Source organism: Piliocolobus tephrosceles, chromosome 18, assembly GCF_002776525.5.
Source record: "Piliocolobus tephrosceles isolate RC106 chromosome 18, ASM277652v3, whole genome shotgun sequence".
Taxonomy (NCBI): Eukaryota; Metazoa; Chordata; class Mammalia; order Primates; family Cercopithecidae; genus Piliocolobus; species Piliocolobus tephrosceles.
In genome coordinates this window covers 9,462,103-9,487,721 of record NC_045451.1, presented here as the reverse complement: position 1 = coordinate 9,487,721, position 25,619 = coordinate 9,462,103, and the positions used below count along the sequence as shown (strand labels likewise).

The window sequence follows — 25,619 nt, the reverse complement described above, 5'->3', positions numbered from 1 at the left end:
TATAGTTCTGTGAAGAAAATAATCCTACGCCAAGACTGCTATCACAAACTATGCACAAGCTAATATATCTGGTTCCTGCCACAACTCTTTTGGTTGTATAAGAAAAGTGAAGGGGATAATGATGCTGAAATCCTTCATCATTTCACTGAACATTCTTTCAATTGATAAAGACTCAAGAAGGCCTTATTAGTGATATAAATAGAATTAGGTACCTGGTTTGTAGTTTCAATGATCAGTGTGGGAAAAGAAAGCTTATAAGGTCCCACTAAATACCTGGCTCATTAGAAGAAAGCGAAGTTGTGATTCATGAAAAAGGTCAGGCATGAATAAAGATGCGACTTTCCTTAGTATAGTCCACAGAAGGGATACACAAGCTTAGAAAAGATGCTTTTAGAAAGTACCTTATAGTTGTATTAAAACTTACCCCATGTAGTTGGGGAAACACAATGATTGCTTTATATGGTGCTTTAAAATTGATTATAGATGATTTATATTTGTACTAGCCTCTATTTTTTAAGTTTGCTAAATTAACATTGTCATTTTAATACATAAAATCAAAAAAGTATTAAGCAAATTGTCCCAGTTCTATGCTCAAATCCTTGATTAGAAATAATCTCCAATAGATAGTACTTGGTTACATTTGATAAAGTACATCGACATACAAATATGTTACTTTTCACCTTAAAATCCAGGTAATAACTAGACAATTTTGGCACTCAAGTATTAGCTACTGGAAGGTGCAGTATGAGCCTATGAAGCTATAGGTAGAAAAAGCCTGATCTAGTCCATGTCCTCCTTTAGAGAAAAGACCACAAGTTAAGGGAACTGTCTGAGTTGAGACTAATTAGGATTCTCAGTCCAGGACTGCATTCATGACAGCATAAATGCGTTAAATCAGAGCAAGTCCTCAGATGTACCTCTTCAGAAAGCTGCTGGACTTCTTTGAGAGGAGAGGCTTGCTTCTTTCTCCCTGATCCCCCGTGTCCCCGTGGAACCTCAGCTACACTAACTTCACCTGCCCCATCCCAGGTGAAGGAAGAGGAACTGGCTTAGTTTAAGGGCAAACTGAGTCTGCTTAAGTCATCCCTTCCTGTCAGGCTTCTCGCTGCTCTCTACCTCACAGTAAGTAGGATAACTAGGGTTGTCCTCTTACAACAGCGAGAGTCTGATTCTTGTATCTATCACCCGCTCAATTCATTAAAATGGGCTAAGTGCAAAATCACAATCTAGACTTTTCCCTCGCTTTCACATCTGCCACATGACATATCCTGAGATCTTCAATGTATAATCCCTCAATAAGACAAAAAAGAACCCTGAATTTGAATATATTTCTAGCCTTATCACTTTACAGATATCACAAAAGACAATCCAAGCTTTTTAGAGCTGGTTGATGCTACTTTAAGGTACTGTCGTCAAACAGACTCAGATTCATGTCATGGATGTTACATTTGATAAAGTACATCAATATACAAATATGTTACTTTTTGTAAACATATTTTACAAAAAGGGGATAGGAGCTGGGGCAAAGGGGAGATGTCTGGTCAAAGAGCACAAACTTTCAGATACGGTGAGTATGTTCTGGGGATCTAATGTGTAGCACGGTGAATATGGTTAATAATACTGCACAGTCTACTTGAAATTTCTTAAGAGAGTAGATCTTAAGTGTTCTCGCCACAAAAAAAAAAGGGTTAACTCTAAGGTGACAGATGTGTTAACTAATTTGACTGTGGTAATCACTTCATCACATATATATATCAAATAATCCCACTGTATATCTCAAATATATACAATTTTATTTGTCATTTTAGCTCAAAACTAGGGGAAAATAAAAAATAAAATGAACTCAAATCTTGCTTATAAAAACCAAAATAAAAATTGTCTTCAATGTGTTTGTAAGCAGATTTGGTAACTTTCAAAGAAGGTTTCTAAATTATGCTTTAGGGTAAAATAAGCAGCTAAAATTAAGAAAGTCCCTTTGAAATCACTGAAAATAGCAAAGTCATTTGCCATATCCAAGTAAAATTACAGTGTAAAAAACAATTTCTGTCATATAAGCAAAAATGCATCAATGTACAAAAGTGATTTTCTTTGTATCTGCCTTACTGAAACAAGTGATTTCACTGGACACTTTAACACTTTCTGAAAGTTAATTCAGAACTTGAATATTGTATTTATCAAAATGATCTTATAATAGTTTCATCATCTTCCCTCAAAAGCAGTACTGGTGCCAAAACAGTTTATTTAATTGTTTTTAAAAAGGTACTAAGGGAGAAAATAAGGATTGTAGTGTGAAAAAAATAAAGTGCAAGTCTAGCGACATTTTGAAAATTTGGAAAAATACAAGATATGAAGGGTTTCTAAGAGATTCTAAGTTCCATGTGTTCATTTTAATAAATAATACCTTTCTCTATATGCCCAAGAGCAGGAAAGCTTTGGCATGCTTCTTAATTTGTAATAATTAATTCTAACCAAATTATAACAAGAAGTTTAAATTATTTCAACTAATAGATTCACAATTCAAATGGATTATGTACAATATACTTTAAAAAAAGAAAGCTCAGAAAGTTCCTCTGAAGGAATAAGCAGAAGATAGACGATTCTTGCATGACTAACTAAAGGACCACTTAAAGAGACAGATTATCATCACAACATAGTCACAGTCCCTGTGCCGTCCTGTGTGTAACCTAAGAGCACAAATTTCCAAGAGCTTGTCTCATTTGTATTTTCCTCCTAACTACATATACAAGGTTGTTAAGACTCTGGATAATCCACAGGTAGCTGAAATTTATTTAAACAGAGTATAACATTTTCTTTCTCTCTCCACCATCACACAAACTGCCACCTCCTCAAGTTTTCCTGGAGTCACCACGCTGCAGGTATTTATATGTCCTATCAGTGATGCCTATGTCAAAACAGACTTTCTTTTAGAAAGTCTTTTGGATCCATCCCTGCTTAAACTGTTCTCTATCTACTCTTCCTTCTATAAAACAATTTTAACTACCACCAAATGAGTGTCAATAGGTTATTTCTATCATATCAGTTGTCATGTTTCATGCCATTCCATGCTGCTGCAATATCGTTATGTCTTCATCTTTATGGCTATTATATCTTACCTCTTCAAATCCAAAAATTGATTCAGCTTTCTTAACTAACTCCTATCTGATTAGTCAGGTCCTCAAACTTTAGCTTTCCATCCCACATTCTACCCTAAACAACCTCTTGCATTTTCTGGATGTTAACGCCTTCAGTAGACACAACTTCACATTTAGTTACTTACTAAAGCATACATATTTAAGTATGCTTTACGTTCTCAAGTAGACTTTCATCATTTGTTAAGTGGTCACTGAATCCTAAAGAATATTTGAATCTTTTCAGCCCCTTGCAAATGTCTGTACGCACATAAAGGAGAAGGTGATAATATTTGAAAGCCCATTTCAGTTGCCACGTCCTACACAAAATCAGTTTTCATTTCATCATTCCTTCTAAAGAAACCTCACTGTCCCTTGACTAGACCATCTTTTATGGGATCAATCACATCTGGCCTTAGAGTGAAGGAGGAAGCAAACATACTTCTGGACTCAAAAGAATGGTCTACCAGTTACCACACTAGGAACTTGAACAAGCATCCACTCCGTGGAGTGCCCTAATTTCCATGCCCTAATTTCCTCTTTTGCAAAACAGTGGCAATGCTTTTCAGTTTTTTTAAGACTATGAAGTGTAAAAATTCTCTTTAAATGTTTAGAAAAACTAAAATCAGTTTTCTTTAAATCTGTGCTCCAGAAAAAGTTTGAAAGTATCACATATTTCACAAAGAAAGGCTCAAAAAGAAAGGAATTACATTTCCCACATATTTTATTTTGACAATTGATAAATTAAAAAAAAAATACAGACATAGTTCTGCTCAAGAGCAACAGAAAAGACCAAATTTTGGTCATAAAGCTGTTGCTGCACACAGGTGTGTAAGAGGCACGAACAGCTATCCATCTTGGATATAAATGTGATTTCAAGAAGAAAAACAACACCTAATGGCTGAATCCTCCTACCCCAGAAGAAGAGAACACCGAGTTCGATAGAGGCCACTCCTGAGGAAGCATTTACAAGGGCGATGCCCCCAAGCTAACAATGACACTCTGCTTACTCTGTCTGCAGTTTATAAAACATACAGGACCCAACAATCCTTACAAAGCTTGCCAAACAACTGAACTAATATACATTAGGAAACAGCACGAAAGTCCCTAACTTGGCATTAAGAGCACAAAATGGATAGTGACCCAGAAGCAGCATGCTGGATGACACAACCCAAATCAAAAGATGATGCTTTCCTTGGAAAGACAAAATGGAAAAACCAACCAACCAACCAATAAAATATTGCATTTTTTTCTCAATTCTGAGAGAAACAAAACAAAGATATAAATAAGTAGATAAGCTGATTAATAAGATTTACATCCACTCAATTCATACCTCAATTTGTAACTTCAACATTTTCTTATACATAAGAAAGTATGACTTGGTCTAAGTACTGACAGCTTTGGTTTAAAGTAATAATGTCATAATGAAAACACTCTCCAGATTTTTCTCCTGTTGGGACAAAGATACATATCATCTTGGGTATGGTAAAGAAAATATAACTAGTAGAATTAGGGTACTAAGACTATTTTTGTAAATAAAAGTCACCCATTCTAAAAATTCTGTTTGAAATCCCCCAAAAAAGAAAGTAAAAAGTGGACTCTGTAAAAATTCTAACAGAATATACTAGTCTTTAAGGAAAATAATAAGAAATAAATTTTACACATATTACAAAATTCTTAAAAAAAAAAACAAAAGATTCCATTGGTATATATTTATAAAAGTCTGTGTTACATTCAAACACAAACAAGTTAAAGACCTTAACTTTAATCGGGGTGCTTCTTTCTTTAATAATGACTACAATAAATAACATATTTCCATATTTTCTCAGAGAATCTAGTATTCTAACCTGTAAGATTTACGTATTATTATAAAATAGAGAAATTCAAAAGGTTGATATGCTTTTGCTTTTTGCATTTAGGTTTTCTTGTATAGGGTAAATACAACTTGAGTGCTAACCACAAAACAGCTAAGATAACTCAAAGTTAATTACAGCAATTATTATTTACTGAGTACCTACTAGAAGCAAAAAACTGAAGTAGCTATCAAAATTTCAAGGCTAGTCTATAGCCCTTTTGACAAATAGGCTCACCAAACAAAATTTACTTTTAAGCACACATTCATGCTGTCCTTCTATGAACTAAATAACCAATTAATAAAATTCCCTTTGGCATTTATCATATTATTGCTCTTGTTGAGACAATGGTACACACTATCTCCACCTTGGAAAGGAAAGCATGACATCTAGTGGAACTCAGGTAATTATCTTACTTTTCCATATGAAAGTCCAATGTAGCACTAAACACAAATACTTCTCTTGAATCTAGGGGAAAAAAGACTTAAAACTGTAGCAAAAAGTATCAGTCTTTTGAGAAACTAGGAGATAGATTAAACATAATCTTTACATTATAACGTCTGTATAATAATTATTAATCTCATATTATTTTTGTTCCTGGAAACAGGTGCATCAAAGCTTTGTCTTCCTGATATGTTGTATAACACAGTAATTATTCCAAAAAACACTTTAAAATTAAAGGTAATGTTTCCCAGTTGAGAATAAATGATTCTGTATGTTTGTAAATAACTGAAACCTAGTATCAGTCATTCCTTATAAATACCCAGTGTTTCAAACTTGTCTGCAAAAAAAGCAACTAATGCATGAATGAAAGGGGAAGGAAAGAAGGCATGCAGACAGGCATATATAAATGTCAGGTATTCCAGATAAACTTCTATGTGATGCAAGTATTTAGAAGTGTGTTTAAAGTTGTCAGCACCACACTAGAATCATCTGAATGTTCTTCATATTGTCCTGCCCTTAGGCACAATTTCAGGGTAATCAATCATTTTTAATCATGTGGGATTTGTTCTCTTCTAATACTAATGATAAACACATTTTCACACTTTTGTACTATCAAAAAAGGTAGGAAAGAGAGGTTGAAAATTCTCAACTAAAGGGATATTCAGTGTAGCTATACTGTAGCAAGGCACACCCTGGTTCAAACTCCAGTTCTGCTCCCTATAGCACTAATGATCACAGAGTTACTTTACTTCAGAGTGGCTTAAGCACACAGAAAAGCAAGATAAGTATCTATGATGTATGGCTGATGTGCAGGTTGAATACAATAATTTAGCAAAATTCTGCAGGCAGCACTTCGAATAAATCACAGCTGTTATAACCTTACACTTTGTATTCTTATCTCTCCCACTATGCAAATTCACACTTTTTCAGAGATTCAAAATGAAGGACTTATGCATTCTTTGCAAGTACCGTTGTTTCTGAGGTCGAGAGAGAACTTGGATCTCGATCCTGACATATCCTGGATGGGGCCCTCCAAAACTTGAATGAGTCATCTAAACCTGCAACAACAAGAAAACTGTTAACATGGACACCCTCCTGGGAACTGTAACAATTAACTAAAAGAGTACTCATTACAGGACACCAATTCAAAACTAAAGAGAGAAAAAAACTTACATGGATCTGGCTTCTGAGATAGACCATTATTAAAAAAAAAAAGAAAAACAAATCTAAGGAAAGAGTTTTTTTAAATGTACATAAGAATCACTGAGAGCTTGCTAAGGCAGCTGCTTCAGCCCCAGCCCCAAAGGCTCCAATACCCCAGGTCAGAGTGGGAGCCCTGAGCGTGCACTTCTAACAAGTTCACAGAAGAGGCCAATGCTGTTAGTTTAAGGGCCATGCTCTGAGTAACTGATCCAGAGAAATCTAAACAATTAAGTGAGTCACTGTTCTAATAGGAATATTTAAAATGTTCAAAACTTCATCAAATCTCATTTTCTTGATTCCTCCAAGAACTAAACAGAAAAGTGAATCATAAATTCACACTTAACAATTTGGGGATAAAGGAACTTCATGTCTTCAACTTACTCTTAAATGGCTCAGAAGGAATATACATAGATCATACATATCTGTTTGTTTATACACACACACACACACACACACGTGGTAGGATGTAAATACAGTAAAATGTTAAGATTTGAGAAATTTTTTGTACTATTCCTGAAGCTTTTCTGTAAGTCTGAAACTATGGCAAGATTCCAAAAAATTATTATAAAAATGAATTTAAAAATAAAACCTATTTCTATTATTAAATTACTATTTATTATGAGATATAATTATTTTTATGTGCTCAGGTCTTATACCTGGCAAATCTACGAGAACCTACAAACAAAAGGAATAAAAAGGTTTCAGGAAACTACTGTGACAAATAAGTAACATACTAAAATAAATAACTTTTTGATACATGAGCAAAATGAATTAGAAAATGTAGTGGGAAAAAGTCTCATTCATAAGAAGGATGAAAAAACTGTACATTGCCTAGAAGTGAAAGTTCCAAAAAAGTTTAAGACGTTAATAGAGAAAGAAACTATAAAACTGTACTGATAGGCATAACATAACTCATAAAATATTAATAAGATGTCAAAAATAATTTCCATGAAGAATTTATAATACAGAAAAATGCTTGCAGAATATTCAGTGAAAGAAGGAAATACAAAAATGTACATAAGATATAAACATAATCATATAAAACAAACAAAGGCTAGACAGAGAAAAAAGACTGGAAGAAAACACATCTCTCTGGGTGGTGGAAATGGAAATGAATGTTTTCCCTGTATACTTTCATTTTTCAAACTTTTAAAACAAATATATGTATTTTTAAGTTTTTAAAAATTACATATTACAAAAATAAAAATATAAAGATATTGTACTTACCATTTAAATCACTGCCTTCTAAATTTCTATCAAAAGCAGAAAAATTCAAATCAAACATACACCGTCCTAGGTAACAATGTTTTACCATCTGATGCAAATGTTCATAAAAATGGCAATGATATAAAAGAGCCTGAAGGGCAGGTTTTCCAATGAGCGATAGGCCAGAGTCCTCATCGTGGACACAGGGCCCCTGTAGGAAAAGAAGGAAAGAAGAAGGAGAGACACTGATTTATCCAACAATTTCCTTAAAAAGATCCATTGTCTCCTCTGGAGAAAACGAATGGGTCCCAGATACTCCCATCTCCTTCCACTCTGTTTTTGTCCTTACAAAACAGAGTTTTTATAACGATAGCAGCCTGACCTAGGACAAATTCTTCCATAATACTCTAGGTCTTTGCTGCCTAAACACTCCCGTGAAGGGACAAAGCTGATCTCTCTCTCGAGGGGTCATTTCATTTAGAATGTTTCTATGGAATCATCAGCTTTAACCAAGAAATCACATACTTGGGCCAAAAACACAACAAAAGCAGTATTTTTCAACCTACATATAATAGTAAAATAATAGGTGTTAAAATATATGAAGTAAGGTGGTTCATATATTATGTTCAGAATTATTTTTTATACCTATCACTAAGTCAGGTAAAATAAAAAGGTCCATCAATATCCATATGGCAAAACCTGCCACATTACTTCCCACTGAATTAATCCTGACAAGGAAAAACAACACACATGTACACACACACACACGAACCGCCACCAGAAGGCTGAAAAGAATCTGCTATTACACAATTTTTCTCTTTGCATTTTTCTCAAACAATTTTTTGCATTGTCACTTACTACTTTTCCTGGAATATCTAACAGCAAAAAGCAAGCAATGAGGATAGGTTTGAAGTTTGCAAATAATCCTATCATCAGTTTATAAGTATTTCTATTTTCTGGGAAATTATAATAAAGTTAAGATTTTAAAACAGGCCATAAGAGAGAGAAAAGTAAAAGACAGCAAACAGAAATCTAAGAGCCAACAGGAAAGATATGTTCAAAACATATTCCAAGTTGACCTCTAACCGTAAGATTTGTGTGTGTGTGTCTCTTCTCTCACCCTCCCCATCACCAAGAGAAGATGGATATTTTAACTTACTCTTCAGGAAGGTAAAGGAATTCACAAGTTAAAGGCATAATTACACTAACAAGGTTATTTCTATTCACACTTCTTTTAAAGGACATTTATATACATCATTATAAATTAAACCTCTTACTTCAATATTCAATGTCTTTTATGACTACGAAGTTGTTATTGCTGTGCTGTAATAAATCTACCAACACTGTGAGCTCACTCTTCCTAAACAGAGCAATTTATATAAGAAATAAGACTATTGTAAAGAACAGCCAGCACACGGTGGTCACTGTTGTTATTTTAAATGTAGAGGTCTAGAAGAATCAGGTAAAAGAGAGAGAAATACAAAGAGAACGGGGTTATGTGGCTCCTGTGTATTAACCAAGGTATATGTTACAGGTACTGGCGCCCTTTAATGCATTACCTTGTTTTATTATATAGAATGAAGTATTCACCCAAAATCACAGAGTCAATCTTAACATTCACAGTTTTAAGAAATTATATCTTTTAAGCAAGTTATAACATACTTAAAATGTATAAAACATGCCAAACACCCAAGAGATTTGCAATAAACTGCTTAACATCACAAATTAGAGCCCTCATTATAATAATACAGGGAAGGAATTAACAAATAAGACAAGAATTGTAGTTTAACTAAGTTTACTAGCTTCACTCCATTTAAAAAGTTCAATAAATCAAAAGTAATTAATCAAAGTTGTACAAAAACTATTTTTCAAAATATATTTTATGATACACAGAACCACTTAAAAATATTGTGCAATACAGATTATATAAAATTACCCAATTTTTCTTATTTTTGCAAAATTAGGTCTATATGAATGCTTCCTCTATCAGTTACCACAGCCCCAAATTTGCAAAAGTTTAATGAAGATAGAGAAGAGAATGTAAACTGTATAAATCTTGAAAACAGAAAAAAAACGAGCATTTACAGCTCTTTGAGAGCTCTTAAATCTGCTGATTCTTTATTCTGTTCAAGGCCTATTGAGGCTCATGGCTACACCATCTGTTAGGAAGACAAGAGTTACAAACACACTGTCTTCTAAAATCCAACATTTCTTTAGTTTTTAAGTATTTTAGAAGTGAGAAGTTATACATGTAAATATGATATTAGAACTTCTGTAATTATTCTCTAAATATGTAAAATTGTCACAGTGATAAAGAACCTAGTTCAATCATATTTTCCCTTCAATAAATTAAAAATTCATTTTCTAGTTCCTATTAATATAAACACAGACTTAGAAAATACAGATAACAAAGAAAGTCATAATAAGAGACACAAATGTATAACTAAATCTATCTAATAAAGTTTAGAATCTGTTCTATTTTTCCTCTGTTTATAAATCATGGTAAAAAGTATTTAGCCTACCAAGATTGAAGAAGCTAAGTTAGCTTATGAACAAAAGATTTAATATCATAGAAAATAGTACAAAAAGGTTTAAGATATGGAAATACAAAAGGAAATAGAGAAAATAAATTCACGAGGCCTAATAAGGAACTTATGATTTCTGGAAAGATAAAATACAACACAACAAAAGGAAAATTCATCTTAAAAGAAATAAATATGAAAAGATTTGTCAGAGCCAAAAAATATATATAGATGATCCAAATCTTCAAATTATGAAGCTTAATAAACGTCAAGCAAGAAAAATGGAAAAAAAGATACATAATAAAAAAAATTCTAAAACATTGAGGATAAAGAGATGATAATGAAAGAAAACATCAGCCATAAAGAAGTAAAAAGAGATGAAAATTCAACTTCTCATCAATAGCACTGGATGCTAGAATACAGTGAAGCAAAATTCTTGGGAGGAATAATTTTCACCAAACATATGGTAACTAACCACACTATCAACCCAGTGCAATTTAAAGATACTTTCAAATATGCAAGAACTTGTGATATTTATCTCTCATGCACTTGTTACTAGGTACCAGTACAATCATTTTGAGAATTATGACTAGGAAAAGAAGTTCTAACAGAAGAGAAAGGATGATTAAGAGCTTAGAAAAACTTAAGACATGAGACATGATACGGACCCACAATATAAAAGAAAACAATCAGGAACCTCAAGGGAAAATAAATCACCCAAATCAATTTTTAAATTACATTTTTTATATATACATATACACACACATATACACGTATATGTGTACATATAAATGTATACACACATACAAATACCAGAAAACTTTTCCTCTGAGTATTAGATGATTTGGTCCTGGAAGTAGAGATAAGAAAGTGTAATCACAGTCCACTAAGTGGCTCTGTAGTGAGTTATGGTTTTCAACTTTTCGAAGCAACCTACAGATAAAACTGAGACTGCAGATGAGAATGTAAACATAATCAGTCCTCACAAAGCAAAAGTAAAAATAAAACTATTAAAGATGAGTATTAGAATTGGAAGAGGAAAGACTGAAAAAGGACAGGTACATCTCAGCCATGTCTTATTCATCTCCAAATGGGTTGGGGTCAAAAGATATGATGTGTGGGTAACAAAACCAGGAAGAGCAAGTGTGACCCATGGAGAAATCCAACTACTGGATATCTACCCAGAGGAAAAGAAGTCACTATACAAAAAAGATACTAGCACACACATTTATAGCAGCACAATTTGTAATTACAAAAACGTAGAACCAATTCAAACGCCCATCAATCAATGAGTGGATAAAGAAACTATGGTGTGTGTGTGACACCACACAACAGTTTCTGCAAATGGCAGTGCGCGTGCATGCGCGCACACACACAATGGAATACTACTCAGCCATAAAAAGGAATGAATTAATGGTATTTGCAGTGGTCTGGATGAGATTGGAGACTATTATTCTAATGAAGAAACTCAGAAATGGAAAACCAAACATCCTATGTTCTCACTCGTAAGTGGGAGCTAAGCTATGAGGATGCAAGGGCATAAGAATGACACAATGGACTTTGGGGACTTGGGGGGAAAAGGGTGGGAATGGGGTGAGGGATAAAAGATACAAACTGTGGGCAGTGTACATTGCTCAGCTGATGGGTGCACCAAAATCTCACAAATCACCACTAAAGAACTTACTCATGTAACCAAACACCACCTGTTCCCCAATAACCTATGGAAAAAAATAAAAATAAAACAAAACAAAAAACTAGTGAAAGAAAGTTTGAAAAGAAACAGATATTTACAGTCTCAGAGCACCTCCTTCCAAAAGAAAAAACTGTAACTTTACAAAGGACAAAAAACAGGCAGATTCTGTCTCTACTAAGTAATCAAAGTTAATATCACCAACAACGGGAAAGAGCGATATGATATCTCTTGACATGATGCACTGAGAACCCATCACTCCTATGGTTTTTCTGCCAAAAATGCATAACCCAAATCTAAACCTGGGGAAAAGGACAAATCTAATTGAATGATATTACAAAATATAAGTAGCCTGCATTCTTCAAATATGTTAAGATCATAAATATTTAACATTTTGAAACTATTTCAGATGAACAAAAGAAAATATGTAAGACAAGTATTTGCAATGTGTATTCCTGAATTGGATCTTGGATCCAGGATTGGATTTTTCTTTTTTTTTTTTTTCTTTTTTTTTTTCTTTTTGGCTATAAAACACCGCAGTGGGACAACTGAAAAACCTTGAGTGATCTCCTAATTTTGATAATTATTATTGTGATTATGTAAGAGGATATCCTTATATTTAGGAAATCCACACTTAAGTGTTCAGAGGAAAAGAAGCATTATGTCTACAACTATCCAACAGTTTAGAAAGAAGACACTAGACAGAGCTGAAGTAAACGTGTAAAATAACATTTGGGGAATCTGGGTGAAGAGTATATAAAAATTGTATTGTTTCACAAATTTCCTATAAATCTGTTTTTTTTTTCAAAATAAAGTTTAAAAAGTCTATGTACCAATTCAAAGTCCTATGACAAACATGGAAAGTAACTAAAGCATGAACAAGTTTATTTAAAATCACAAACTGACAACCCATTACGTTATTTAAGTGCATGACATTACCTTTTACATTTAAATGTGAGATTATTTTCAAGTGGAAAGAACTTAAATATTACTAAAATTATGCATAAGCTACTATCACCATGCATAAAATAATTATAGCAATGTTTCCTGGGTACATGTCATCCCGTTAGGCCATAAGCCCAAGAGTACTAAATTGGATTATCTGTGAATCTCCAATATTTAGACACTCAACAAATGTTTACAGAAATGAACTGAGACAAACTACATCAATGATCCATCTCTAATCAATAGATTTCTTGTTATAGTCAACTCTAAAATTGGTTGTTACAGTTTCAGGGATACGGATTTGTGACACTACTCTTCAAAGTAAACCCAGTTATGAAACCATCCACATTCAGGAGTCTTCACTCCTAGTCAGACTGTGGGAAACTGGGCTGAAAAACACTGGACAGTTGGGAGCCACAATACAGTTCCGTGTCAATTGAATACTGGCTCTGTTTTCTCTCCTGGACAGAGAATGTAGTATGTAGCGTTTTTGTTTTTAGAGACAGGGTTTTGTTCTGTCTCCTAGGCTACAGCACAGTGACACAATCATAGCTTACTAAGGCCTCAAACTCCTGGGCTCAAGCAATCCTCCTGCCTCAGTCTCCTGAGTAGCTAGGGATTAGAGGTGCATGCCACCATTTCAGGCTAATTTAAAAAAAATTTTTTTTTTTTTTTTTTTTTTTTTAGAAATGGGGTCACACTATGTTGCCCAGGCTAGTCTCAAATTCCTGGGCTCAAGTGATCCTCTCACCTCAGCCTCCCAAGTGTTGGGATTACAGGCATGAGCCACCACGTCCAGCTGGGATGTAGCTTTGAATGAGGCTGAGTTTGACTCAAGAACAAGACCAGTGTTTATAAATATCCCTCTGAAAAGTTAGTGTCCTGAATATAAAAGAGCTATGATACACCAATACAGCAGGAACTGGGTTCGCATATCCAGCCGGGGGCTGGAATCAAGATCCTGGTAGAAATGCTGGATGCCAGAGGAAGCCAGGCCGAGATACTTCATCTGCTCCTCCTCTGGTTGACCACCGCACTTGCAGTATGCTTCTGCATCCAGGGAAAAATAAAAGCGGAATTGTGCTACAAAAATTAAGGTTTATTTCTAACTGTATTTACTTACGATATTAAGAACAAAAGGATAACTTGAATGTTTCTCACATTTTAATGAATCAGTCAAGACAGACAGAGCACTCACTTTCTCTGTGGTAGGGGGTTGGGAGAAACATTTTTAAAAATATAAAAAATGTAGCCCTGTCAGAAACAAACATTCTACATAGGAAGATTAAATTAAAGGGTAAGAAATAATGCAAATATGGAAAATAATTTAGTGGTAAGACATTAAATGTTAGTGTCTTTAAAAGGAAGATTAAAATGGGAATTGCAGGGGTTGGTAAAATTATTTAATACTTTAAAAAATTAAATTGTTTTAAATTATTTACTTCCCATCTTGTCCGAGAAAAGATTTAAGGCCCATTACAAGGAAAGGTAAATTGTAACATGATAGTAAATGCATACCAGGGATAAAATAAAGAAAAAAAGCCAGAGATATGAAAAAAGTGCAACCATGAATAAAGCTTAGAAGGCAAGCTGGGTGTGGCAGCACACGCCTGGGGTCCCAGCTACTCAGGAGGCTGAGGCAAGCACATTGCTTGAGCCCAGGAATTCAAAGCCAGCCTGGACAACACAGTGAGATCCCACCTTTTTTTTTTTCTCTAAGTACATACAGAAAAAGTCACAACTGATAAAAAGGGCTCTACTTTCTGTCATCTAACAATAAAAGGGAAATTCGGCTATAAAATCATTCATAATTTATATACGCGTATTACTACTACTAACAAGTACAACAATTCTAGATCATGACATGAAGCAGGAATTTATGCTAGTGTGCAGGGGAAGGAGAGGAAAAGGAGTAGTAATTATAAAGAGAATGCTTCAGAAAGCCTATGAAACAAGAGTGCAGGCAAGAAAACAAAGTGCAAAGCAACAGAAGCAATTCTCTTTGTTAAAAAAAAAAAAATCAAATATTTACCTCAACCAAAATAAAATTTTAACAAGGCTCCTAAACATGCTGCTTCATGCTATATCCTCCAAAATACTATGAAAAGTACACCAAAATAAGTAAATGAAACATTTTGTTGAATAAGATTATTATTCATAATTCCACCAAAGACTGTGAATTTTAAAATACTGGCTATGTGGCCCCTTTTTCATGGTTGCGAAAGACTACGTGCCCCACTAGCTGCACCCAGAGACAACCGCCTTGCTTCCTTCTTGCAGCGGCTGTTTCTACTTTGGAATTTCAGACCCCACTAAACTTTCTTAAAATTGGATGACAGATACACTGAGGTAACTATTTTCACTGCCAAGAAAGGACACGTAAACAAAAAAAAATAACCAAAAAAAAAAAAAAAAAAAATTGAAAAGAGAGGAAGAAAAATCTGAATTTATTAAAAAGCATACAAGATTGTCCTTATTTCTCTAATTTTTCTTAAGACTAGCAAAAGTTGTAATCAAGTATTGTTTGTGACTGCAGTGGCTCTCCAACATTTTTATTCTGGCCAACTTGGCAAGGCCAAAACTCCAAAAGCTAACTTAAATAACTATTTTCCACTTTTTAGTAGAAAATGATTTCCATGATGAAGACTGGAGAATAACAAAACCAACAAACTGCAGTAAGCATGCCACCAGCAAAAAACAGGAACTTCACTATTTAATTTGTAAGAGAAAAATATGAAGAGCTACACACAGTTCTGTATTATAACATAATGTCCCAGGAACTTTAATATAACTTTAAGATACTCTGTCTTTGTACTTATTTCAACAATTAAAAATTCACTGGTAGTACATCACCAACTATATCCATGTAGATGGGTCACTAGTTTAACGATGAGAGCAGAGATGATTTGTATTTGAGCCAAAAACAACATGTTTTAAAATGCAGTCTCCAGATAACAGGTACCAAAACTACTATACTATTAATATAACTATTAATCCTGCATATTCCCTCCAGTTTTGTCTCCTGGTTTTATTACAACATGGAAAGCAGACAAGCAGCCATGATCAGAAGGCAATGTTAAAGAAATTACAAGCAAATTACAAGCCTGAGATTTACAATGGCTGGTAGGGTTACCCTGGGTTTGTAAAGTTTGGAGAGTTAAGTAAGCCTTCCAAGAGTTAAATGCTACCGGGGCCTTGACAACCACCTGGATTCATGCTTCGGGTCATGCGCGGAAACTTGCCCTTGCTACAGCTCAGCTTGTTTCACTAACTCCTCTAAGAGAATAGTCTAATTAAAACTTAAAAATAAACCTTAGATTTATACAGGATTCTGAAGAGTGAGGTATAGCAAGGGCAAGTTTCCGCGCATGACCCGAAGTTTCCGCGCATGATCATCATAAGATGAAAATACATGGATGGGTAAAAGAACAGAGAAATAGCACATCTCAAATGAGTGTACTTTTGTAGCTTCCAAATTATCTAAAAAGGCAGCAACATGCATGGGCTTGGAGGCCATCATCCTAAGTGAACTAGCTCAAAAATGGAAAAGCAAATATTGCACGTTCTCACGTATAAGTGGGAGCTAACCAATGAGTACACATAGACATAAAGACAGAAATAACAGACACTGAGACTCCCAAGGAGGGAGTAGGGGAGACGGCTGAGGTTAAAAATCACCACTGGGTACAGTGTTCAATATTTGGGTAACGAGTACAGAAGCCCAATCCCCGTTACGCAATATACTTATGTAACAAACATGTACATGTATCCCACGAAGCTAGAATTTTTTTTTAATGTAAGCTATAAAATGTTAGGTAACTATTTACTGACGTGATGTCCAGAACATGAAACAGAAAGTTCACCCAACAGAAACCAAAGCAAGATAAACCACAACCCACACTGTGCACTAAACTAGAAAAGGAAAAAAAGATGCTAACATCAACACATATTTAACTATCTACAAATTTGCTTATTATTACTAAATTAGAGAAGTAATATAGCGAAGTGGGTAAGAGACTGCCTAGACTCAAAGCAAAGGAGTACCACTGACAAGCTGTGTGATTTAGGACAGACTATTTAAACTCTCTGTGCGCAAGTTCCTAAGTTTAGAAAATGAAGATAGTAACAGCTCACAAGTCAAAAAATTTTACAACTTACTATGTCTTACATTTCTAGAAGAATGCCTAAAACATAGTAAACAATGTTAACTATTATTATTTGTTTTAAATTATTTTGAACACTATAGAGAAGAATTTTTAAGTATGGTCAGCATAAGAAAAATTCTACATTCTATTTTAAGAGGCCCTTGTTGTCTTGTATATACTTTCATCAGTAATTAAATATACTACTTATGCTGAAAATTTATCACCAATTAATTTTAAATACCTACTAGGTTGATAATTGTTTAAAATTACCCACCTGCCAAGTATAATCCTTTATAATTTCTGTAGGCATTGGAATTACAAGGAGATTCTGAAGAATAAACGCAGCCTGAAAATGTAAAAAAGAAAAAAAGGTCAATACTGCCATCTTGTTGTCATCTCTGAAATAACCAATATATTGTAATGTAATAGCAAAAGACATATCACATGCTGAGAGGCCATTATGAGAATTGTCAAACTGTATTTCTTGTTAGGTGATGACCTTGTTAGGTAATGAACTAACAGTATACGAAATTATTTCATCAGCAAATATATTTTTTCCTATTTCAGAATTCAGCTTTATTAAAAAATGATTTGTATAACATAAATTCCGGTAGCATTTAAGAAATATAATTTTAGGTTTCTATTATCCCTCTTCAGATTACACACACACACCCCCTCTCCCCTACTTTCTCCCTTCTCTCATACAGACTCCTTTCAATAAAAACCTGCTAACTAGAAATACAAACCACAAATGTCCAAATGGACTGACTAGGTCCTGAAGATGATCAAATTAAATAATCATACGAATAGGAGCATTGGTTGTCTACTTAATGAAAGATGATATAAGCAAAATGGGAGAATGATAGGATTAATAGGAGGATTCTAAGAAACTGACATTTCCAACCATGGTAACTCGAAATGAGAGAAAAGCTTTAAAGTCGATAAATCAAGAAGCAGCCACAAATATAAGCATTACTACTTAAAAACATGAAGGCAAATAGCAAAAAAACTAGCCTTTTGAACTTACAACTGGGGACTGGCTAATGGTGGACCCAGGAGCTACTGTTTTTTCCATAAACCTCTAAGTACAATTTGATTATTGTTTTAAAACCATTTACATGAATCATTACTTTAATAAAAGCAGCAATAAAACAAACCACAAACTATTTAGAAAGAATTAAAACAGGGTTTATTTTTCCCTCTCATGTTATATGATACATACTACAAAGAGAGTTATTTTGACAGCCTCTTATCTATACTAAAGCTTCATAAATATTAGAGACCCATAAATGCTGAGATAATATAAAAGTAATTTTTCCTGTGAAATACTTTCCAATGCATAACAAAAAAGTTCACATTAAAATGTAGTATATTCGGATTGTATCTCATCGGAAGGAAGGACTCCAGGTTTCCCTCTGCATGAAAACCTTTTAAACCCTCTGCTGTCATTTTGTTTGGGTTTTCACAGGCAGAAGAGGTCACAGTGAGCGGTCAGTCCACCACGTTGAACAGGAGTCAAGCATCGCTTATGGATGCTATCCCAAAGAATTTCTAAGGAAAAAACGAGAAAAGACAGACATACCTCCCGGCGCACCATACTACATTCTGACTGGTCCAGAAGAATGTTCACCACAGTTCCCCAGAGCCCACCGGAAATATTCTGACAACTGTTTGCTAAGGCCACACAGCCAGTTTCAAGAGTGGTCAGTGCTGATCCTAACCCCAGCGAAGTGAATCTCACCTGTTCAAATTAAAGAGAAAGTAGTTGAATCAAACAAGCCCTTTACCTAACATGAATTCTTAGTTTTTCTGGTACATAAATATCATACTTTAAAAACATATGCCATTGGTTTTATGATCCTAAATTATAAAAGACATCTATAGAAGATAGTGTCCCCCATTCCATGAGTCAAGAAATAATATATGAAAAATTAAATATAAGCAAATTTCAAAGCAAAGTAAAACTGAGTATAAGAAGATGCATAAAAATTACAGTCCGCAAGCCTTTTTCTAGGGAAAGCATAGGGCACTTACCTTTTATGAACACAATTTCAATGTATTCCTCATTCTAAAAAAGCTATTCTTTGTTCTACCTTTCTTAATTTTTTAGTGTTTCTTCCACATAAATGATTTTAACTTTCTTAAAACTTCTAAACAAAGAGGAAAATACCATTTTACAAGGCATTTCATATTTTCCTCAAAAGTTATTTCAAGAGAAAAATGTTTCCAAGTAAGATTGATGTGGTATAATATGCTTGCTGTAGAACCACTGCTGTTCAAGCCACACGTTTTAGTAAATTTCTGAATTCTAACCCAAAAATTTAGTTTCAATGACAGCTATAGAGTTTTAAAAAAATGCAGTCATAAAATAGCCAAGTAGTAAGTTCAAGTTCAATGTGACTAAAAAATGTATTTCAAATATTTCTATAAATAAGGTTTTATTATAATAGCATACTTTGCTTGAAAAAAGTAAACAACTGGCTAAAACTGGAAAGAAATAATACAAAATTTTGTATTGTAATGCAAATACAATTTTTTGCATTTAATTTAATTTCATTACATGACATTTAAATTTGCATGTCTATAATTTCCAATTCCTTTTCAACTGTTTCAAAATGGCTAAGCCTCTCCAATAATTTTCCACTCTTCTGAAGGTAATAGATACTATAACCTTTTCTCTTTTATATTTTTAATCTATAGTCGAACAAATTTGATTGAAAATGAGGGTGCTGTGCACTGAACTGTGTCTCCTCAAAACTCGTATGTTGAAGCCCTAATCCCCAAACTGTATTTGGAGAGAGAGAGCTATTAGGTGATTATAGTTTAATAAGATTATAAGGGTGGGACCCTACTGCACTAGGAATGGTGGCCTCAGGAAGGAGAGAAATCTTTCTCCATGTGCATGCTCCAAGGAGAGGTCATGTGAGCACACAGTGAGAAGGTAGCCCTTTGTAAACCAGGAAAAGTGCCCTCACCAGAAACCGACCATGTTGACACTCTGATCTTGGACTTGTAGCCTCCAGAAGCATAAGAAATATATTTCCGTTTTTAGGCCACCCAGACAATGGTATTTTGTAATGGAAGCCTGAGCACACTAACAGATTTTTGTACCAAGGAGTGGGGATGCTGCTGAAACAAATGCCTAAACACATGAAAGTGACTTTGGCACTGGGTAATGGGTTAGAGACTAGAAGAGTTTTGAGGTGGATGCCAGAAACGTAGACATGGTTAATTCTCATGAGATCTCAGACAAAAATGAGGACAGTGTTATTTAAAAAAGGTTATTTGAGGAAAGGCAATCCTTGTTATAAAGTAGCAAGAAAACTGGTTGAGCTGTGGTCATGTTCCAGTGTTTTGTGGAAGGCAGAACTTGTGAGCAATGAAATTGGATATTTAACTGAGATTTCTAAGCAAAGTGTTGAAAAAGTGGCTTGGTTCCTCCTGATTGCTTATAGCAAAATGCAAAAAGAGAGAGATGAATTAAAGAAGGAATTAAGAATGGGTAAGCAAAAAGAAACAAGAACAAGATTTGAAAAATTCTCAGCCGATCCGTGCAAAAACATGAGAGAGCTTGTTCTAAAGAGAACATGGAGGATGTGGCTGAATAACCATTTAAGAAAGAGATCACGGGTGCAATTCACGGACTTAATCAGACATCTCAGCAGAAGCCAGGAATAGAGATGGGATTATATCAGCAAAGACACTGCCAATTTGAACTAAAGAGGACAGAGAAAGATGCACAGTATGAAGGAAAGCTGCTGGACTTCCTGGATTCTGTAAGCAAATATGTGCTACAGTGGTCCCTCCCTTATCCAAGGGGAATACATTCCAAGACCCCCAGGGGATGACTGAAACCACAGATAGTACTGAGTCCTATAACTACTATGTTTTCTCCTACACATACGTATCTATGGTAAAGTTTACAAATTAGGCACAGTAAGAGATTAGCAACAATAACTAAAAATAAATTAGAACAATTACAACAATATGCTATAATAAAAAATAGATAAATGTGGTCTCTCTCTCAAAATATCTTATTGTATTGCACTCAGCCTTCTTGTAATGATGTGAGATGATAAAATGCTTACATAAAGAGATGAAGTGAGGTGAATAATGCAGGCATTGTGAGGGAGTGTTTGGCTACTCCTGATCTTCAGGCTGCTTTTGGAAAATGAAACCTCTGATAAGGGAGGACTACTGTATTCTTCAGTGAAAAGTAAGAATGACCTAAAAAATGATTCAGAGAACAGCAGGCTGCCAATCCCACCACAGGACTGGGGGTGGCTTTTCCTCCTTAGTTTCAAAGATCTCTCTGATTTCGGTGGGCCAGGATGATGACCCTGCCCAGTGCTTCCGGGACATGGCTGCCCTTGAAGACAGCTTTATGGGTGGGGCTCTTCAAGGGAGCCAAAGGGATGGAGTCATCTCATAGAGCCATCTAGATGCTGTCACTCTGGTGGGCCTGTAAGGCACAGCATCCAGCCAAAGAACACTATCCCTGAGGATTAACATCTAATGGAGTTTGCTTTGTTATAGGCTTTGGACTTGCTTGGGACCCATTACTTCTTCCTTTTTTCCTGTTTCTCCCTGCAATGGGAATGTCTATCCTACCATCATCTTTTGGAAGCACATAACTTGTATGGGTTCACAGGTTCACATCTGGAGAAGAATTCTGTCTCAGGAAGGTTTATATCTGGAGACTTACCCCGATGTGGTTTAGATGACATTTAGATGAGATTTTGGACTTTAGACTTTACAGTTGATTTTGGAATAAGTTAAGACTTTTGAGGTTGTTGAGGGAGAATAAAAGCATTTTGCATGGAACAAGAACATGAAGGTCAGGGGCCCAGGGGTAGAAAACTATGAACTGAACTGCATCCCTCCAAAACTCGTATGTTGAAGCCTTTATGCTCAAGTGACTACATTTGAAGATAGGACTTCTAGGAGATAATTAAGGTTTAATGAGGTCATAAGGGAGTGGTCCTATCTCAATAAGACAGGTAACCTTATAATAAAAAAAAAAGACAAATCTGTCTCTCCACCACCCCTCCCTCCCATGCTCCACATACATGGAGCAAGGAAAGGCCACATGAATACACAGCAAGAAGGTAGCCATCTACAAGCCAGAAGGAGAGCCCTCACCAGAACTTGACTATGCTGGCACCCTGATCTTGGACTTTCAGCTTCCAAAACTTCTATGAGAAAAGAAGTTTCTGTTGTCTAAGCCACCCAGTCTGTGGTATTTCGTTATGGCAGCCTAAGCTAAAACAGGGCTTAAATAAAACATAAGGTAGAGTCACTACAATAATACCATAATATAAACATGTATATGTATATATTTTTTGTGTCATTTTTTTTTTTTTGAGATGGAGTCTTACTCTGTCACCCAGACTGGAGTGCAGTGGTGTGATCTCGGCTCACTGCAAGCTCCGCCTCCCGAGTTTACTCCATTCTCCTCCTGCAGCCTCCCGAGTAGCTAGGACTACAGGTGCCCGCCGCCATGCCCAGCTAATTTTTTTGTATTTTTAGTAGAGATGGGGTTTCACCGTGTTAGCCAGGATGGTCTCGATCTCCTGACCTCATGATCTGCCCGCCTCAGCCTCCCAAAGTGCTAGGATTACAGGTGCGAGCCCGGCCCCGTGTCATTTGTTTTTTAATCTGAACACAATACACTTGATTCTCCTTCACACTCACCTCTGGGTCCCGATCAACCCATAATGGAATCAACCAAGCCAATCCTTGTTGAGTAGGAATGTGTTCTTCACTATGACTACCCAAAGGCAAGAACCAAAGTGACATCCACTCCTAGAGGGAAAAAAGGGAAACAGAAATACTCTAGGTAAGTTTCTAAAAATAAAACGCAGGAAGGTTAAAACAATTATGAATTTTTAATGAAAACAACATAAAAATGTATTTTAGACTTGGTTTTAATCCGTTATTCAGCCAAAACAAGGCAAACAAAAAAAATCTCAGTTTCTCCTTAAAAAGTTAAACATAACAATTTTTTGAAGCTATTTTTCCCATGATTTAGACAAACCAGTGAATGCAGATTTTAATCAATTTCAAATAAAATTCAGATTTGCTAATATACAACTTCTAAGAAATATTCTAGTCAAAAATCATTCTTGTTTCCTAAAAAGAAAAGTCAAAAGAGACATTTTCATGTAGCAAGTTTATATGCTTGAAATGTGTTGGACACAGCACATTCCCTGTCAAGCAACTGTTCAGAAGACAGACAGCTTTAATGCGCTCACCGAGCTCCCAGCCTGGGCCATCATCTCATGGGATAAGTGAAGCAAGCAAAGAATTGTGCTCTTTGTAACACCTTTTCCCATGAACGACATAGCATTTCCTCCACGTTCCACATAAAAAGAAGTAATGACCTGAAAAACAAATGAAAACAATTTCATAGTATCTCTATTCTTAATGGTACATAAAGATAAATAAATGTCTACTGACTCATATGAATTGAATCCTTACCTTATAAAGTTGTAATATTTTTAGTTTATATACTTAAAAATGAATAACATGGTAACTTTTATGTTATGGGTATTTTGCCAGTGTTAAAAGACAATATTCTTCAGCCTGCATAACATAGCAAGACCCAAGTCTCTACATAAAAAAAAAAAAAAAAAATTAGCCAGGCATGCCAGTGGACACCTGTAGTCCCAGCTACTGGGGAAGCTGAGGAGGGAGGATCACTTGAGTGCGGGAGTTGGAGCTTGCAGTAAGCTATGATTGCACCACTGCACTCAGCCTAAGTTGTAGAGTGAGATTCTGTAATTTCTCAAAACAAAAACAAAAATTCTTAGTTTCAATATTTTTCCTTTAAAGTCTGTAAAAAAAAGATGTGTAGTGCCCTCTTAGTACACAGTTGTAACTCGGAATATGCTCATAATATTTTTTAAAATGTTATAGCATCCTTTTAAAGAGTTTACAAATAATTTGTACTCATTTTCAAGGGGAATGCTTCCAGCTTTTGCCCATTCAGTATGACATTGGCTGTAGGTATGTCATAAATGGCTCTTATTATTTTGAGATATGTTCCATCAATACCTAGTTTATTGAGAATTTTTAGCATGAAGGGATGTCGAATTTTATTGAAGGCCTTTTCTGCATCTATTGAGATAATCATGTGGTTTTTGTCATTGGTTCTGTTTATATGATGGATCACATTTATTGATTTGTGTATGTTGAACAGGCCTTGCATCCCAGGGATGAAGCCAACTTGATCATGGTGGATAAGCTTTTTGATGTGCTGCTGGATTTGATTTGCCAGTCTTTTATTGAGGATTTTGCATTGATGTTTATCAGTGATACTGGCCTAAAAATTTCTTTTTTGTTGTTGTGCCTATGCCAGGTTTTGGTATCAGAATGATGTTGGCCTCATAAAATGAGTTAGGGATGATTCTCTCTTTTCTACTGTTTGGAATAGTTTCATAAGGAATAGTAGCAGCTCCTCTTTGTACCTCTGGTAGAATTCGGCTACGAAACTCTCTGGTCCTGTGAATCCCTCTGGTCCTTGTTTTGGTAGGTAGGCTAATAATTACTGCCTCAATTTCAGAACTTGTTATTGGTCTATTCAGGGATTCAACTCCTTCTTGGTTTAGTCTTGGGAGGGTGTATGTGTCCAGGAATTTATCCATTTCCTCTAGATTTTCTAGTTTATTTTCATAGAGGTGTTTATAGCATTCTCTGATGGTAGTTTGTATTTCTGTGGGATCAGTGCTGATCTCCTCTTTATCATTTTTTATTGTGTCTATTTGATTCTTCTCTGTCCTTTGTTATTCAGGCTAGTGGTCTAACTATTTTGTTGATCTTTTCCAGAAAACCAGCTCCTGGATTCATTGATTTTTTTGAAGGGTTTTTCGTGTCTACATTGCCTTCAGTTCTGCTCTGATCTTAAGTTATCTCTTGTCTTCTGCTAGCTTTTGAATTTGTTTGCTGTTGCTTCTCTAGTTCTTTTAATTGTGATGTTAGGGTGTCGATTTTAGATCGTTCCCCCTTTCTACTGTGGCCATTTCGTGGCATAAATTTCCCTCTAAACACAGCTTTAGCTGTGTCCCAGGGATTCTGGTACGCTGTGTCTTTGTTGTCTTTGGTTTCAAAGAACTTATTTATTTCTGCCTTAATTTCATTATTTACCCAGTAGTCATTCAGAAGCAGGTTGCTCAGTTTCCATGTAGTTGTGCAGTTTGGAGTGAGTTTCTCAATCCTGAGTTCTAATTTGATTGCACTGTAGTCTGAGGGGCTATTTGTTATGATTTCCACTCTTTTGCCTTTGCTGAAGAGTGTTTTACTTCCAATTATGTGGTCAATTTTAGAATAAGTGTGATGTGGTGCTGAGAAGAATGTATATTCTATTGATTTGGGGTGGAGAGTTCTGTAGATGTCTATTAGGTCTGCTTGGTCCAGAGCTGAGTTCAAGTCCTGAATATCCTTGTTAATTTTCTGTCTCGTTGATCTAATATTGACAGTGGGGT

General features: G+C 35.1%; 1 protein-coding gene across 1 annotated transcript in view; it reads right to left on the bottom strand.

Annotated features, from left to right (window-relative positions):
- Positions 1–25,619, bottom strand: part of RTTN (rotatin) — a 178,326-nt gene that overhangs the window by 55,207 nt on the left and 97,500 nt on the right. Inside the window, exons 29-34 of the mRNA XM_026455194.1 lie at positions 23,391–23,519; positions 22,831–22,941; positions 18,719–18,877; positions 17,411–17,482; positions 7,856–8,045; positions 6,395–6,483 (exon numbers count right to left, since the gene is read on the bottom strand). Coding sequence (XP_026310979.1) covers positions 6,395–6,483; positions 7,856–8,045; positions 17,411–17,482; positions 18,719–18,877; positions 22,831–22,941; positions 23,391–23,519 — 750 coding nt within the window. The remainder of the gene's footprint in view (positions 1–6,394; positions 6,484–7,855; positions 8,046–17,410; positions 17,483–18,718; positions 18,878–22,830; positions 22,942–23,390; positions 23,520–25,619) is intronic.